Raw genomic sequence first — 12,926 nt, 5'->3', positions numbered from 1 at the left:
TAAACTTCCAGAACTTCAGCAAATTTCTTTCATGGGTCCAAAAGAAACCACTTTTGGGGAAGTGATTTTAAAATAGCCACTTCATTCCAGTTCATGTGGTTCCTAGTCGGAGCGCAGGGGCAATAGGTTTTACTGCGGCATATGTCTGGGAGATAGGCCCCCACTTCACAGGACATTTCAGACTAATATATCTGCCACCTATTTATTGACATGAAACCTGGGGAGAATTCAGGTCTGGCACATTCCTTTAGGCGGCAATAGTATCATGCCATGTTTTATTGTTCCGAGTATGTTACTACACTCCAGCTATGACTTAGCACTGGATGGGAATAATTGATACAATTTTATTTTGCATCACATTAAATAGCAGGATACAAATCAAGTATCAGTTATCACTATGTAGAAATTCTCAAAGAGACTGTATCGAATGCTGTCTTTGGGTGCTGTTAGGGGAGTGCGAACCCAAGAGAGAATAGGGAGGGGCCCCCTCACGCTGGACTGTGTGAGCCCCCCACGGTGTTTGGTCTGTATGCTGAGAACGTTGAGACGCCATCAAAGTGCACTAAGGAGGGCGCCTCCTAGTGGTGTGTTTTAAGAGCTCGCCACCCGGCAGTGTGGAACATGAACTTGGGGTGGGGGGGTAAGATAAGAGTGGAGGGAGGAAGCCTGATTCTTGAGGCGAATCCCTTCTGGAGAGGACAAAGGCCAGGATGGGACCAAGGGAGTGAGTGGAAAAGGTGACATGCAGGAGGAAAGTAAGGGGAGAGGAGATGGTCAAGGTGATGGAAGATGGGGAATTAGATGGGCCATTTAGGTAGCCATCCAAGCTGCCGAGAGTGATGGTAGCCTGGGGGTCTGACCGCTAGTCAGTCAGTGCCAAGAGAAGAGAGCAATGGGCAGGAGACAAAGGAGCCTTGTGATATCTGGTTTCTGCCACACAGTGAGAAGGTGCAGATCTAGAAATGGCAGTAGGGAGCAGAGGATGGCTGCTACCTCCTGACCCCGCCGTTCACGGGCTGGGAGAGTGCACAGTTGCTGCTAATGAGTGCAGCAGGAGAAGCAGTCTCCTTGGTGAACACGTACTGTAGATTAGAACACGATACACACTGTCCCTGGCCCCAGAACACTGAGTCTTGGGAAATGTCCATCTGGTTTTAAAAACCTATTATCAACTGTATTAGCCACTATCAACACAGAGTCTCCAGGGGTTTTTCCCCCCGAGAGAAGAGCTTTGAACCCACAGATAAGCATGTATGCCCAATGTTTTATTTACACATGAGGAGTCTATTTGCTAAAGTCTATTTGCTAAGTAGACTTGCAATGATTCCTAAATTTCACAATAGCCACATTTTGAGAAGCAGTCACAGTCAAGGAATCCAGCCTAGAATTTTCCAGAGTCTAGACACTGCAGCACAAGTTTAGGGCATAGGGAGGCCTCCTTTCTGAAGCTTGTCAGGGTTCTCGAGAGAAAGCAACAAGAAACAAGTGACCACATCAAAACTCTAACAATAAACTCAGCTAGGAAAGAAAGCCCATTAGGGAAAAATAAAAATCTGTTAGCAGGTCATCTCTTGAGTGAGAATCAAAGAGAAAGAAAAGTCAGAAAGAACGACTTCGTGTGTCCCATCTATTTAATTTGTGTCAGTTATTCCCATTTGCAGGGAGAGTGGCAGACTTTGGGACGTTGAAAATGACAGGTACCAAAGGGCACCAGTTTTCTTCTTTTTTCTAGGGATATTAGAAACTCTAAGTGAGTGCAGTTGGTTTTCCTCACACGGCAAAACTGGCTAAGAGAAGAATCAGTAGTTCCCATCTCCTGTGACAACGCGGAAGCGAGTGTGCCTACGTCACTCAATACATTTATTGTTGTCCTTTCTGCTGTTGTCACCCCCCCCACACACAGTTTTTGTGTAGTCCCCATAGCTGTCAGCCTTGGCGTCCGCATGTTTCTAGACTCTCCCCGGGTTTTCTGAAGCAAGACTCTTTGCTTCTTCCCATACACAAGAGAGCACTGACTTACACCATGTATCCTGGGGTGCGTGGCACGTGGACTGCTCTTCTAATTGTGCTGGTAGAGAAGATGGCCTTTTAGCAATAGTGAGTATCAGATCTTGTTATGCCGTCTACACCGATCACTCAAAAACATGCCGAAATTTTGGTTTGCGTTATTATCGTATGCCACCTAGTTTGTCTATCAAGAATGGTAAGCATCTTCCGAAAATCCCCCAAACAGACTGCATGTTGTGATGGAACCCGAGGTTCAGACCTCCTAAGTGCCATTTCTGCTTTTAACATAGACTTGGCCATTAACCCAGTGATGGTACCATGTTGCATGGACCAAGGAGGAAAGCCTTTGAAAGCCTCTTTCCACCTGATTTGAAGTTAGCCTTTTCTTTCAAAGAACAAACCCTTAGAATTGTTTCCCCGTCATCATTCTGGTTCTAGTCATAGGGTTATAAAAACAAGGGAGAAGCTAGACTCCCATATTCTGCTGCTAGATGTAATTTTGAGTCTAAAAGAAATAATGCATTGAATTTCATTATGAATGCTTTTTGGCATAAATCTAAAACAATGCCCAAGAGGTGGCCGGCCCTAAGGATCCGTGTGCTTATTACAGTGTATGTGTATGAATGTGGAAACAAAGCAACTGTGTGTCCATCTCCAAATGAAGCAGTAGATTTCTGTGATACGCTCCTTCCCCCAGATTGTCCTTACTGGAGGATTTAACGCACTGTATCGTGAGCCCTTCGCTGGTTCCTTAGTGAGGAGAGTTATTATATAAATTTATTATATAAATTTCTCACAGGGCCCTGCAGAATGGCTTGAGTACATAGATCTTGAGAGCGACAGCCCCAGCCCAGCAACCGGAGGCAGCCAGTGGGGACAACAAACACAGAGGGGAAAAGCAGACTTCCCCCGAGCTGCTCCCCTGCCTCTCGGGTCCTCACTCACGTATCTGGCTCTTTTACCGGGAACCCCAAAGTGTATCCACTTCACAAAACGTCAGTCTTTGCTCCATGCACCTGAGAGACACCTGTGTGATTCTTTCCGTATCTGACTCCCGCTGCCCCACAGGCCCCCTGCTCTGGACCCTTCAGGAGCCAGCACTACACCTACGACTACCCATCACGGTAGCTGTTCTGTGAGTCCCTGTGGACTAAGCAGATGCACCTAGACCTCTCATGCCTTGTAAATTCTGGGGGCTCTTGAGACACATAAACCCAAGACTAACGGTTTGTAAAATGGTATCCTTGTGAGGATAAGGCATCGTGTACATTCTGTCAAAAATGTCACATTTCTCCATACAGTTCTTTACTTTAAGACATACTTGAGGGACGCCTGGGTGGCTCAGTTGGTTGGACGACTGCCTTCGGCTCAGGTCATGATCCTGGAGTCCCGGGATCGAGTCCCGCATCGGGCTCCCAGCTCCACGGGGAGTCTGCTTCTCCCTCTGACCTTCTCCTCGCTCATGCTCTCTCTCACTGTCTCTCTCTCAAGTAAATAAATAAAATCTAAAAAAAAAAAAAAAAAGACATACTTGAGATATGTGGGGGGAAAACTAGCGGCCTAGATTTCTGAAAACCCATGTTCTTTACCCATACTGGCCTCCTTGACAGTAATAGAAACTTGGGCCACTCTGACACACACCAAAGTCCCTGTATTTGACTGAAGAATCCGTTCTTCAGGAACCAGTCATTTGAATGCGGCTGCGCTTGGGTCTGAAGCGTGGGTGCGAGCCTTCCCTGGCCCAGCCATGTCTGAAAGTGTTTTGTTTTTTGATTCCAGAATTCATCCCGCAGGCATTTGGAATGCCCTTATCCCAAGTCATTGCAAACGACCGGGCCTATAAACTCAAGCAGGACTCGCAGAGGGATGAGCAGAAGGATGCGTCCGATTTTGTGGCTTCCCTCCTCCCGTTTGGAAATAAAAGACAAAACAAAGAACTCTCAAGCAGCAACTCATCTCTCAGCTCCACCTCGGAAACACCAAATGAGTCAACGTCCCCAAACACCCCCGAACCGGCTCCTCGGGCCAGGAGGAGGGTGAGTGGGCCAGGACTTTCTCTGACACTACTGCTGAAACAACCGAAGCATTACTAGGTTATTCTCTGAGTCTCTCCGCTCTTGTGAAAACTGGAAAGGGAGCCCAGGGATCTGTCCATGAGCCCATGCGGGGACAGCATGCCCTGGGCCATGTGGCATGTGACACAGCCTCAAAGCCTTTCTCTGACCACTCTCAGAGCTGCTGGGTGCCCCTCCTTGGATCCCCATGTGTGTGCCCCGTGATGTCCTAAACATTCTAGAGCATCACTGTTGATCGTGCTATAGCGTGATCTTCTGTCCTGTGGATTTACCCTGGAGACTCTGCGGGTTGGGGGCGGGGCCTCGGCGGGATGGGGGCGGGGCCAGGCGGTTCCTTAGTCTCTTCATCTCTAATCCAAGAACCACACCTAGCCCCCCAGCGACCTGACTACCAGTCTTCATAAGCAAGGATATATTTTTTTATTTGATTATTTTTAATCAATGGAACTTTTTCCCCCCGACAAGAAACCTACATATATATCGTGTATCATCTATCATCTATCTGGTACAGCATATCATATATCACATATATATAGAGAGAGGGGGGGGGGCACATATGTCCTCTTTCTTTATTTTTTAAATTTACATCCTCTTTCAAATCAATTCTGTAACAGAATCAATTTCTTGTTTCAGGTTTCCTGTTTCAATTCAGGAAAGCTGAGTTCTCAGGCAAACTGGTTGGTGATGGGCTGAGCCGGTTGAGAAGCATCTCTAAAATTTCCCAGGTCCTTGGGAGATCTTCTCTCCTTCTCCTCTTGCCCGGAGACCCCCCAAATCTTTGCTGCCTCTAGCCACTCACTACTGCTCTAGTCAAAACCCCAAACGCTTCCCACTTAAAATCCACACTCAAGATAAAGGGGTACCTGAGCCACTGCTCTTTTTCAAGGTTCTGGTTATGTTTAAAAGCGGAGAAGTGCCGACTTCCCAGGGTATTTAAATGGATGTGACGGAGCTGTTCTACAGTCCTGTCATCGTTTGGGTGTCATAAGGCCATAACACCCAGACTCCACGTGTGCGCTTTCTGGGAATCAGGAGCCCAGGCAGCGGGCCTCCCAGATGCCCTCCCCTCTGTCCAGGCCTTGCTAAGACATGAGCAGTGAACCCCTTCCTCTCCGCTTCATCAGCCGGGGCAGGGGGCGGGGTGGCTGTGCAGACACAGCCGGTGCCCCGCTCCCCTCCACTCGGCCTTTAGCAGTCCCAGGACACCAGAGCCCCCCTCCCACTCGCCAGCACCTCGCCCCTGCCAAGGGCTTTCACGACGATCAGAGGCACCAACCCATGCAGGTGATAGGCTGCAAGGGCTGAGACACTGAATGTCACCTCCCCGCCCCGACCAGAGTTGCTCTTAATCAGTGACTCTTGCGGCTTGTGGTTCCCATAGCCCAGCGCCCTTGCTCCTGACCGCAGTGGGCTCTGAGCTGCTCGACCCACACTGTCTCCCAGAGGCGCCGGGAGCTTGGGCACGAGCTGCACACAGGCTTGTCTAGACGGGGGGACGCTCTCCATCCGCTGCCCTCCGTCCCCTTTCTCGACCCCCTTCCCCCTAGGGCTGTCTCCCAGCGCCACGTCCCTGATCAAGTTCTTGGTGCCAGTTCTGGGGGGAAGCCCAGCCAGGGCGGTTCCATGGAATCCAATGTTAAAGATCTACCTCCTCGAGTCCCAGTCGAGATGTTTGGTTTTTATTCACGAGGCTTCTCGGACTTTGCCTCATTCATCCATCATGTGATCTTTTTCTTGTTTCAAGAAACGAAGTGATTGGGTCAAAATACAACAACGCAACGGCTGCCCGCTCCCGTCTTCCATTTGGCGAATGTTGTTTGTGGAAATTGTAACTGCCATTCCCTTCCCCTGTTGTGGTAGTTTCCTGACTTCTTCAAGAGGTGTTGGCCGTGTTCCTTTTACGGAACGAACGGCATGATTCGATGAAGTGGCGTGGTTTCAGGGGGACGCGCAGTCCTGGGCAAAAGCGTTACCGGCTGGCATGCGACGGAACTTGCTCGTGTTTTCTCCATCCGCGCCCTTCATTCACGCCTCTGTGTGGTTTGCAGGGCGCGATGTCAGTGGACTCTATCACAGATCTCGATGACAATCAGTCGCGACTGCTAGAAGCTTTGCAACTGTCCTTGCCTGCGGAGGCTCAGAGTAAAAAAGAAAAAGCCAGAGATAAGAAACTCAGTCTGAATCCCATTTACAGACAGGTCCCCAGGCTGGTGGACAGCTGCTGTCAGCATCTTGAAAAACATGGTAAGCAGATTTGTCTGTCCATGATGGAGTATGAGAGATTCTCGGTTATTCAAGCTTGGTGGATTTAAGCACCCAGTTCAATGCTTTGTTCATCTGCTCAGACTCTGGGCTGAAATTTCCTTTGTGAAGAAAGTTTACAGATCTGACTGTTGGCTTTAGAGAGTACTGGGCTATACATGATTGTGGGAGAAAAAAATCAACTTGATGGTTTTCAGGCCACCCAGCACCCAAGGGTCCTCAGACGTGAGCCTGGAGGCCAAGATCTATTGGGCTGGGTCTGTCCCCAAGCCTCTCGTCAAACACAGCCCAGCCACTTTTATCTTTTTTTATGCATCAGTGTTGCCAGCAAGGCTTCCTTTAAAAAAATAAGAGTCTAGCTACTTAAAAAAAAAAAAAAAAAGATTTACTAACCATTCTTTGAGTAGAAAATACATGGTTTCTGACAACAATTTTCTATATTGCTATTTGCATTTTTGTGGAAAGATGTTCACTTCAAACTTCTTCACAATGACCCGTTGGCAACTCTATACCAATTAATATGTGACTTAAAAATATACTTTTTAAAAAATTTTTCTGAAGTGTAGACTTATTGGCTCATCAGACTGCTATTTCCATAACCTGAGTGTGTTTCGTGTAGTGTTAGCGTGTATTTTATGGACACGAGAAAAGTTCATTGCTTTTTTACTATAACATAATACATTCATTGTAATCAAGAGGAAAAGAAACAGAAAAGCTAAGAAAATCCCGAGGCCATCCTGGAGACACGACTACTGTTGATATTCTCATCTCCATTTTCCTAGTGTAAGCGGGACTTCGTAAGAAATGATGAAGGAGATACCTAGTTATCTTAATCACTAGATAACATGTGGATGACTTAACAAAATGAGTACATATTGAAGCTTTGTCTACACAACATTTTTTTAAAGATTTGTTTGAGAAACAGAGAGAGCACGAGTGTGGGGAGGGGGAGAGGGAGAGGGAGAGAGACCCAAGCAGATTCGTGCTGAGCCTGGAGCCTGATGTGGGCCGAAACCAAGAGTCAGATGCTCAACCGACTGCGATACCCAGGCGCCCCTCTGTACAAGATTTTTATATGTACCTGTGTGTGTGTGTGTATCTATCTGTCTCCGCTCCTAAGAAAGCACACTGGGATTCAAGGAAAATGCCTTCGTAGTTTGAATTCCCAACAGTTAGTATCATGATTAATATAATGTAGGTGCTCCATAAATATTACTTACACAGAATTATTTTTTAAAATAGCTTAACGACAAAAGTGTTCAGTACCATGAATATGTAAGTTCAGCCTAAATTCCGCTGTGAGGCAGAAAAAGAGATTCATGCTTTTACGATTATAGTTTTTCACCATAAAGAATGTAGAGAGTGGACTGTAAGCAGTTCGAAGAGTCCTAAGTGAGAAAATTCTGCTCCAGTCCTGCAAAACTCCAGTGCCAGGCTGAGTAACTCTTTATGTGAAAGACAACTTGGTATGTCTTTCTATTTTCTTTTTCAAAATGAATTTTCATGAATTATAATTTGTAAAATAGCATTTCCTTGAAGCTTAGTAAGAAACTGGACAGTTCTTTCTCATTTTGGCATGGTTAACGTGCAATGTAGGGCCTAAAAGAAAAAAGATTATCCTGTCAAGGACCTGATTCTGCTCCTGGTTTCCATGGTGTTTGGCTCCAGAAAAATACAAGACATATTCAAATGCAAACGGATATTCTCCCTGGTTACTTGAAACCAATGCAAAAAAAGCAAGCCTCAAAAACAATTCTCTCATAAGACTTTATTTGCCCATTTGGGAAATGGGTAAGACAGAGTCGTAGTCACTGTATCCTTATAAACATTTGTCAGAGACTTTTTCATTCCCTCCACAACTGGTCTTGGACAGTTATCTTGACTCTTGTCTGTGTCTGTGTATAACACCCTTCCCTACCTATACTTCACCCAGATGCTTTCTGAACGGTTAGCTCAAAATTCCTTACGCATCCTTGATTTCCCAGAAGCACAAATTAAAACAAACAAACAAACAAATACCACCACCACCAACAACAAAACCAGACAATACAATGGAGGCTCAAGCCCTATTACATTTCTGGGATTGGGGCTGATTTTAGGGTGGGGCATCCTGCTTATTCTGCCTGCCCGCTTTATTGGAATTCCCTAAGCTTGAGACCCAGGTGCTCCGGGGTCATGTTTCCATTCCAGTTTCTGCTGAAAAGGAGAGAAAGATGATCATGTCAATTTCTGGGACAGGCCACTCAAAGTCACGTTACCTTTGCCAGGTCAATGCCTTTTTGGATGTACGCCTGCTTTATCAATGACTGTCTTAAGTCAAGGTTACTAAATGCCTAGACCGTATCTCCTCTCTGAGGAAAATCACCGTATAGCTCGTGGGAGAGAATGGCTTTGGCCTTCTGATGGCTGTCAGTTGCTCTCCCTAGAAACAAGCAAACAAGATATATTTCAAAAAACTTGAAAGAGATTCTAACCAACTGAGATATATAGGAATTATAGCACTTGATCACTAACTCGTTATTTCTTCAATTACAGTCATTTTTGCTGAGTGAAAAAGTAATCTAATTGAGGAAATAATAATGTCATCAAAATGGGCATTTCTGAAGGCTGGAGACATTTAGCCGAATGAACAGTCCTGCCTGTGTAGAAAATGCTCTTATGCTATTTCACTTCTGTAGAAAATTCAACTCTCCGGAAACCATCAAAAAACTAAGAAAAAAAAATGCAGCCAAAATTAAAATTGCTAACACCTGCTATTAAAGTTTTCTCTCTTGTGCAAAGGAGGCTCATTCTGTTCAGTCAGGGTCTGTTTCTCTCTCTATAATAGATGCCAAATATGATTCGAAGAACTCTATATGCATTAATTAATTGAATCCTTGCATAACTCTTCAGACGGATACTCACTGTGTTCCCTTTGCAGGTAAAAAGTATAATTCTGGAGTGACTCGAAATAGCTCGATTATCCTGTTCACAAGCTCCCATCGAGGTAGAAGCAATAGATTAGGCTAGGGGTTGGCCTCACTTGTGAGGAAGACAGACTGAGAGCAGCAACAAGGAAGGTATGGAAGTCTTTTGAAAATAGATGCAGGGGCGCCTGGGTAGCCCAGTGGGTTAAGCCTCTGCCTTCTGCTCAGGTCATGATCTCAGGGTCCTGGGATTGAGCCCCGCATCGGGCTCTCTGCTCAGCAGGAAGCCTGCTTCCCCTTCTCTCTCTACCTGCCTCTACCCCTACTTGTGATCTCTTTCTCTGTCAAATAAATAAATAGAATCTTAAGAGAAAAAAAAAGAAAAGAAAACAGATGTAGAGCAAAATCCTACCCGAGGGCAGTCACCAACAAGTGATTCCACAAATCAGCAAGAATTAGCCTCTCAAATTATTCCGGAAGTTCAGGATACCATTTGTAAGCTATAGAACTGGTAAACAGGGTTTATGGATTTATAATTATATTTATAAATGAGTTTGTAATTATAGATACTAATCTTTTCTAACTAAAAAGCCCTGGAAATCCAGCCAAAAAGGGATTATACTTAATACATAAAGTGGCAAGACCATAAAATAAATATACAAAAAGATATCTATTTCCTATGTAAGAGCAGTAATCAGTTATATACTCTAACTGTAAAATAATTCATTCATATTAATATCAAAAACATACCCAGAGTATCTATAAGAAGCAGCAAGGAACTTCTATAAAGAAAACTGTAAAGTTCTACCAAGAAATCTAAAACATGATTTAAACAAATTAAGATGTTGACTTTGGTTCTGGATTGAAAGAAATAATGTTATAAAGATTGTAATTCTTTCCAATTTAATGATATGTTGTACTACTCCGAACTCTTTCAGTGGCAAGAGAGAGGAACCCGTATAAAATTAGATTAAGGAAAGCACCCCCCCCTCCCAAAGATCCTATTTACAAACTGGAAGTTTCAGTATTATATCGAGATTGAGACACAGCTGGAGCCAGGATTCAAACGATGGTAGGAGAGCATGAGTCTGTCCACTGTCTTTCCTCGCGGGCCAGCTCTCTCCACGTGGCTACAGAATGTCCATACCAGCATGGGCGGCTCCAAACCAGCATAACCCTCATAATTGATTATCCCAAATGAAGAGAAAATGAGCCACCAGTGAAAAAATAAATGTAGGCGATGACCATCAGTGATGATGATTAATGGCTTGTGCAGGAAAAGGAGAGCCACTCAGACATTCCGTGCCCCGTCGAAGGAAGGAAGTACATCATACTTCTTAGGAAGTGTTCTGCTGCCCCCTCCCCCTGCCCCAGAATCAAACCTGAATCAGAGAAAACTCTGGCTCAACTATGTAAAAAGCAAAAATACACACACACAGACATACATGGAGAAAAGACTGGATAGAAATAAAAGAGAATATTAAGAGTGGTTATTTCTGCATCAGGTATTTTTAAAAACATAATCTTTTACATTTTTCTGCATTTTATAGATTTTAATATGTACTTGTTTTAATTCTAACCAGTGAAACAATAAATGTCTATTTTTAACATTGATAAAGAACTAAGACTTCATAAAAAATGCGTGTTTAAGTAATGATGAATCTGAATGATGAAGAAAATTGTATTTTTCATATAGGGATGATATGGAAATACATAGTATCACAGGGAAAGTTTTTCATCAAAAACATTTAACATGATGGGTCCCTGGTGTTTAGAGGGCTACGCTTCGGGTACCTGCAGAGGCTACTGGGGAGTAACTAAGCAAGCATTCGTGCACGCCATCGTGACGTTGCTGTTCCGTGTGTTGCTGGCATTCTATTCTATGTCCACAGTGCTTTCCTCCAATTTCAAGCCACAAAACGGGACTGTTGACTTTGTTTTCTTCTTTGCAGGCCTCCAGACAGTGGGGATATTCCGAGTTGGAAGCTCAAAAAAGAGAGTGAGACAGGTAAGTGAAAAGCGAAGACTGTCTTGTACATTTCTTGACTTTCAATTGAATTACCTTGCACGAAGCTCCAGCTTCTGCAAATGCATCTCAGAGCAGCTCTTCTGAATCCTCCCACCAATTACAGGATAATCGACTCCCAAGAGGTAAAAGGCAACGCCTCAGAAGCTCAGCAAGGTTGTGATGGAGTTAGGATCAGACCTTTGAAATCAAAACGTTTGGATGTGTTCATGGTGTGTCCGGCCAAACAAAGATTATTTATAAACATCTTATTGAAACTGTAAAAGCAGGAGATTCAGAGAGCACCTAATTTGGAAAGGATAATAAACAGACGACAATTGTCTGGCACTTGTTTTTACTAAAACGTAATGAAATGATGCCCTTGACATTGCCTTCATATAAGATGCTGTATTTATAGTTTTACTTTCTCAAAAAGAAATCATTCTTCTTTCATTTCCGTGGAACCACTGGTTCCTCCCACCCCCAACTCACTGTACACGCGGGGACCGTGCCCCTTGCTCCTTCAGCATCGTACAACATTCCCGCGACAGAAGTTTGATGCTAGACCTTCAGGAATAGGTTCCTGTGAGCGGGCAGGTAATTGTACTCATGAGGGCTTCACAAGAGGCAAACCGCCCTTTGAAAAAAGAATTCATTTGTTGGCTAAAAGAAAATTAAAACGTGACGTTTCCTCCATTGGTCCCAACAGACCAGTAAGCAGTAAGGAACACAGCAACTCAAAAGCGAAGCCAAATGAAAATAATTTTTAGCTGATAAAGCTGAAGGAATAATTGTTCATAGTGTTGAAACTAACTGAAATCAACACCCCCTGATACTTCTTTTTTATCAAGAGAAAAGGGGCTTCCAAAAAGGAGTCCTTTTTCTGTTTATTTGGTGGGTGCCTTTATTTGTAATAGCCGCACAAGGGACTACAGAACATGCAACACTTTGCCACAGAGCTTGCAGGAAGGAAGGCAGAATGATAACATTCTGGGGCCTTCTCGCCTGGGCAGAGCAGCAGAATATTTTCAAAACATTATCTTACTGACTCCAGCCACCGGCTGTGAGAGGGGCCCCTTCGCCCACTTCTTTCGAGGCTTAGAAAAATTAAGAAATTTGATTCAAGATCACACAGTTTGCCCCAGGTTCCGTTCAAGCTCAGGGTTAAACTCAAGATCCCACAATTTAGATGAAGCCTCTTCCCATGGTTCATTCTTTCTGCATGTGCGTGTGCCAGGGAGAGAACCTGGCGGGTTTGAGGGATCACAGGAAGGAGTGGTGCCAAGGGGGAGACTCCCGTTCTGGCTGCCTGCTGCACACTGCTGTTGAGTTGCCGGGCATCGGTGGGCAGCTCGGGACGGGAATGGCATTCTCACCAGGCGGAGAGGCGGCTAGTCTCAGAAGTTATTCCTCACTTACATCGGGACCCACCAAAGGGAAAACCTTTGCATAGAGATTTATTTAAGGATTATCCAATCAGAATATAATTTGTGGTTATGGAGACTTCGATTCCCAGGGTGACATATCCCCTAACCCACCATTTTACTCTTGAACATCACTTCTTAGAACCCTACACTTCTTAAGTCAGAACAGTTGTTCCGAATAACAATATTAACAGCAAATTAATCATCTGTGGGATTACCAGTTGCTCATCAGTCTCTCCAGCAGCCT

General features: G+C 44.7%; 1 protein-coding gene across 4 annotated transcripts in view; it reads left to right on the top strand.

Moving 5' to 3' along the window:
• Positions 1-12,926, top strand: part of ARHGAP6 (Rho GTPase activating protein 6) — a 481,290-nt gene that overhangs the window by 428,617 nt on the left and 39,747 nt on the right. For all 4 annotated transcript variants that reach the window (XM_004758826.3, XM_004758828.3, XM_013059588.2 and 1 more), the window contains exons 4-6: positions 3,787-4,043; positions 6,131-6,326; positions 11,203-11,258. In XM_004758826.3, coding sequence (XP_004758883.1) covers positions 3,787-4,043; positions 6,131-6,326; positions 11,203-11,258 — 509 coding nt within the window. The remainder of the gene's footprint in view (positions 1-3,786; positions 4,044-6,130; positions 6,327-11,202; positions 11,259-12,926) is intronic.

This window comes from Mustela putorius, unplaced genomic scaffold, assembly GCF_011764305.1.
Source record: "Mustela putorius furo isolate JIRA1106 unplaced genomic scaffold, ASM1176430v1.1 tig00003836_pilon_pilon_pilon, whole genome shotgun sequence".
Classification (NCBI taxonomy): Eukaryota; Metazoa; Chordata; class Mammalia; order Carnivora; family Mustelidae; genus Mustela; species Mustela putorius.
Note: the sequence above shows the minus strand (reverse complement) of the source record. Positions and strands in the feature narration are given on the sequence as shown.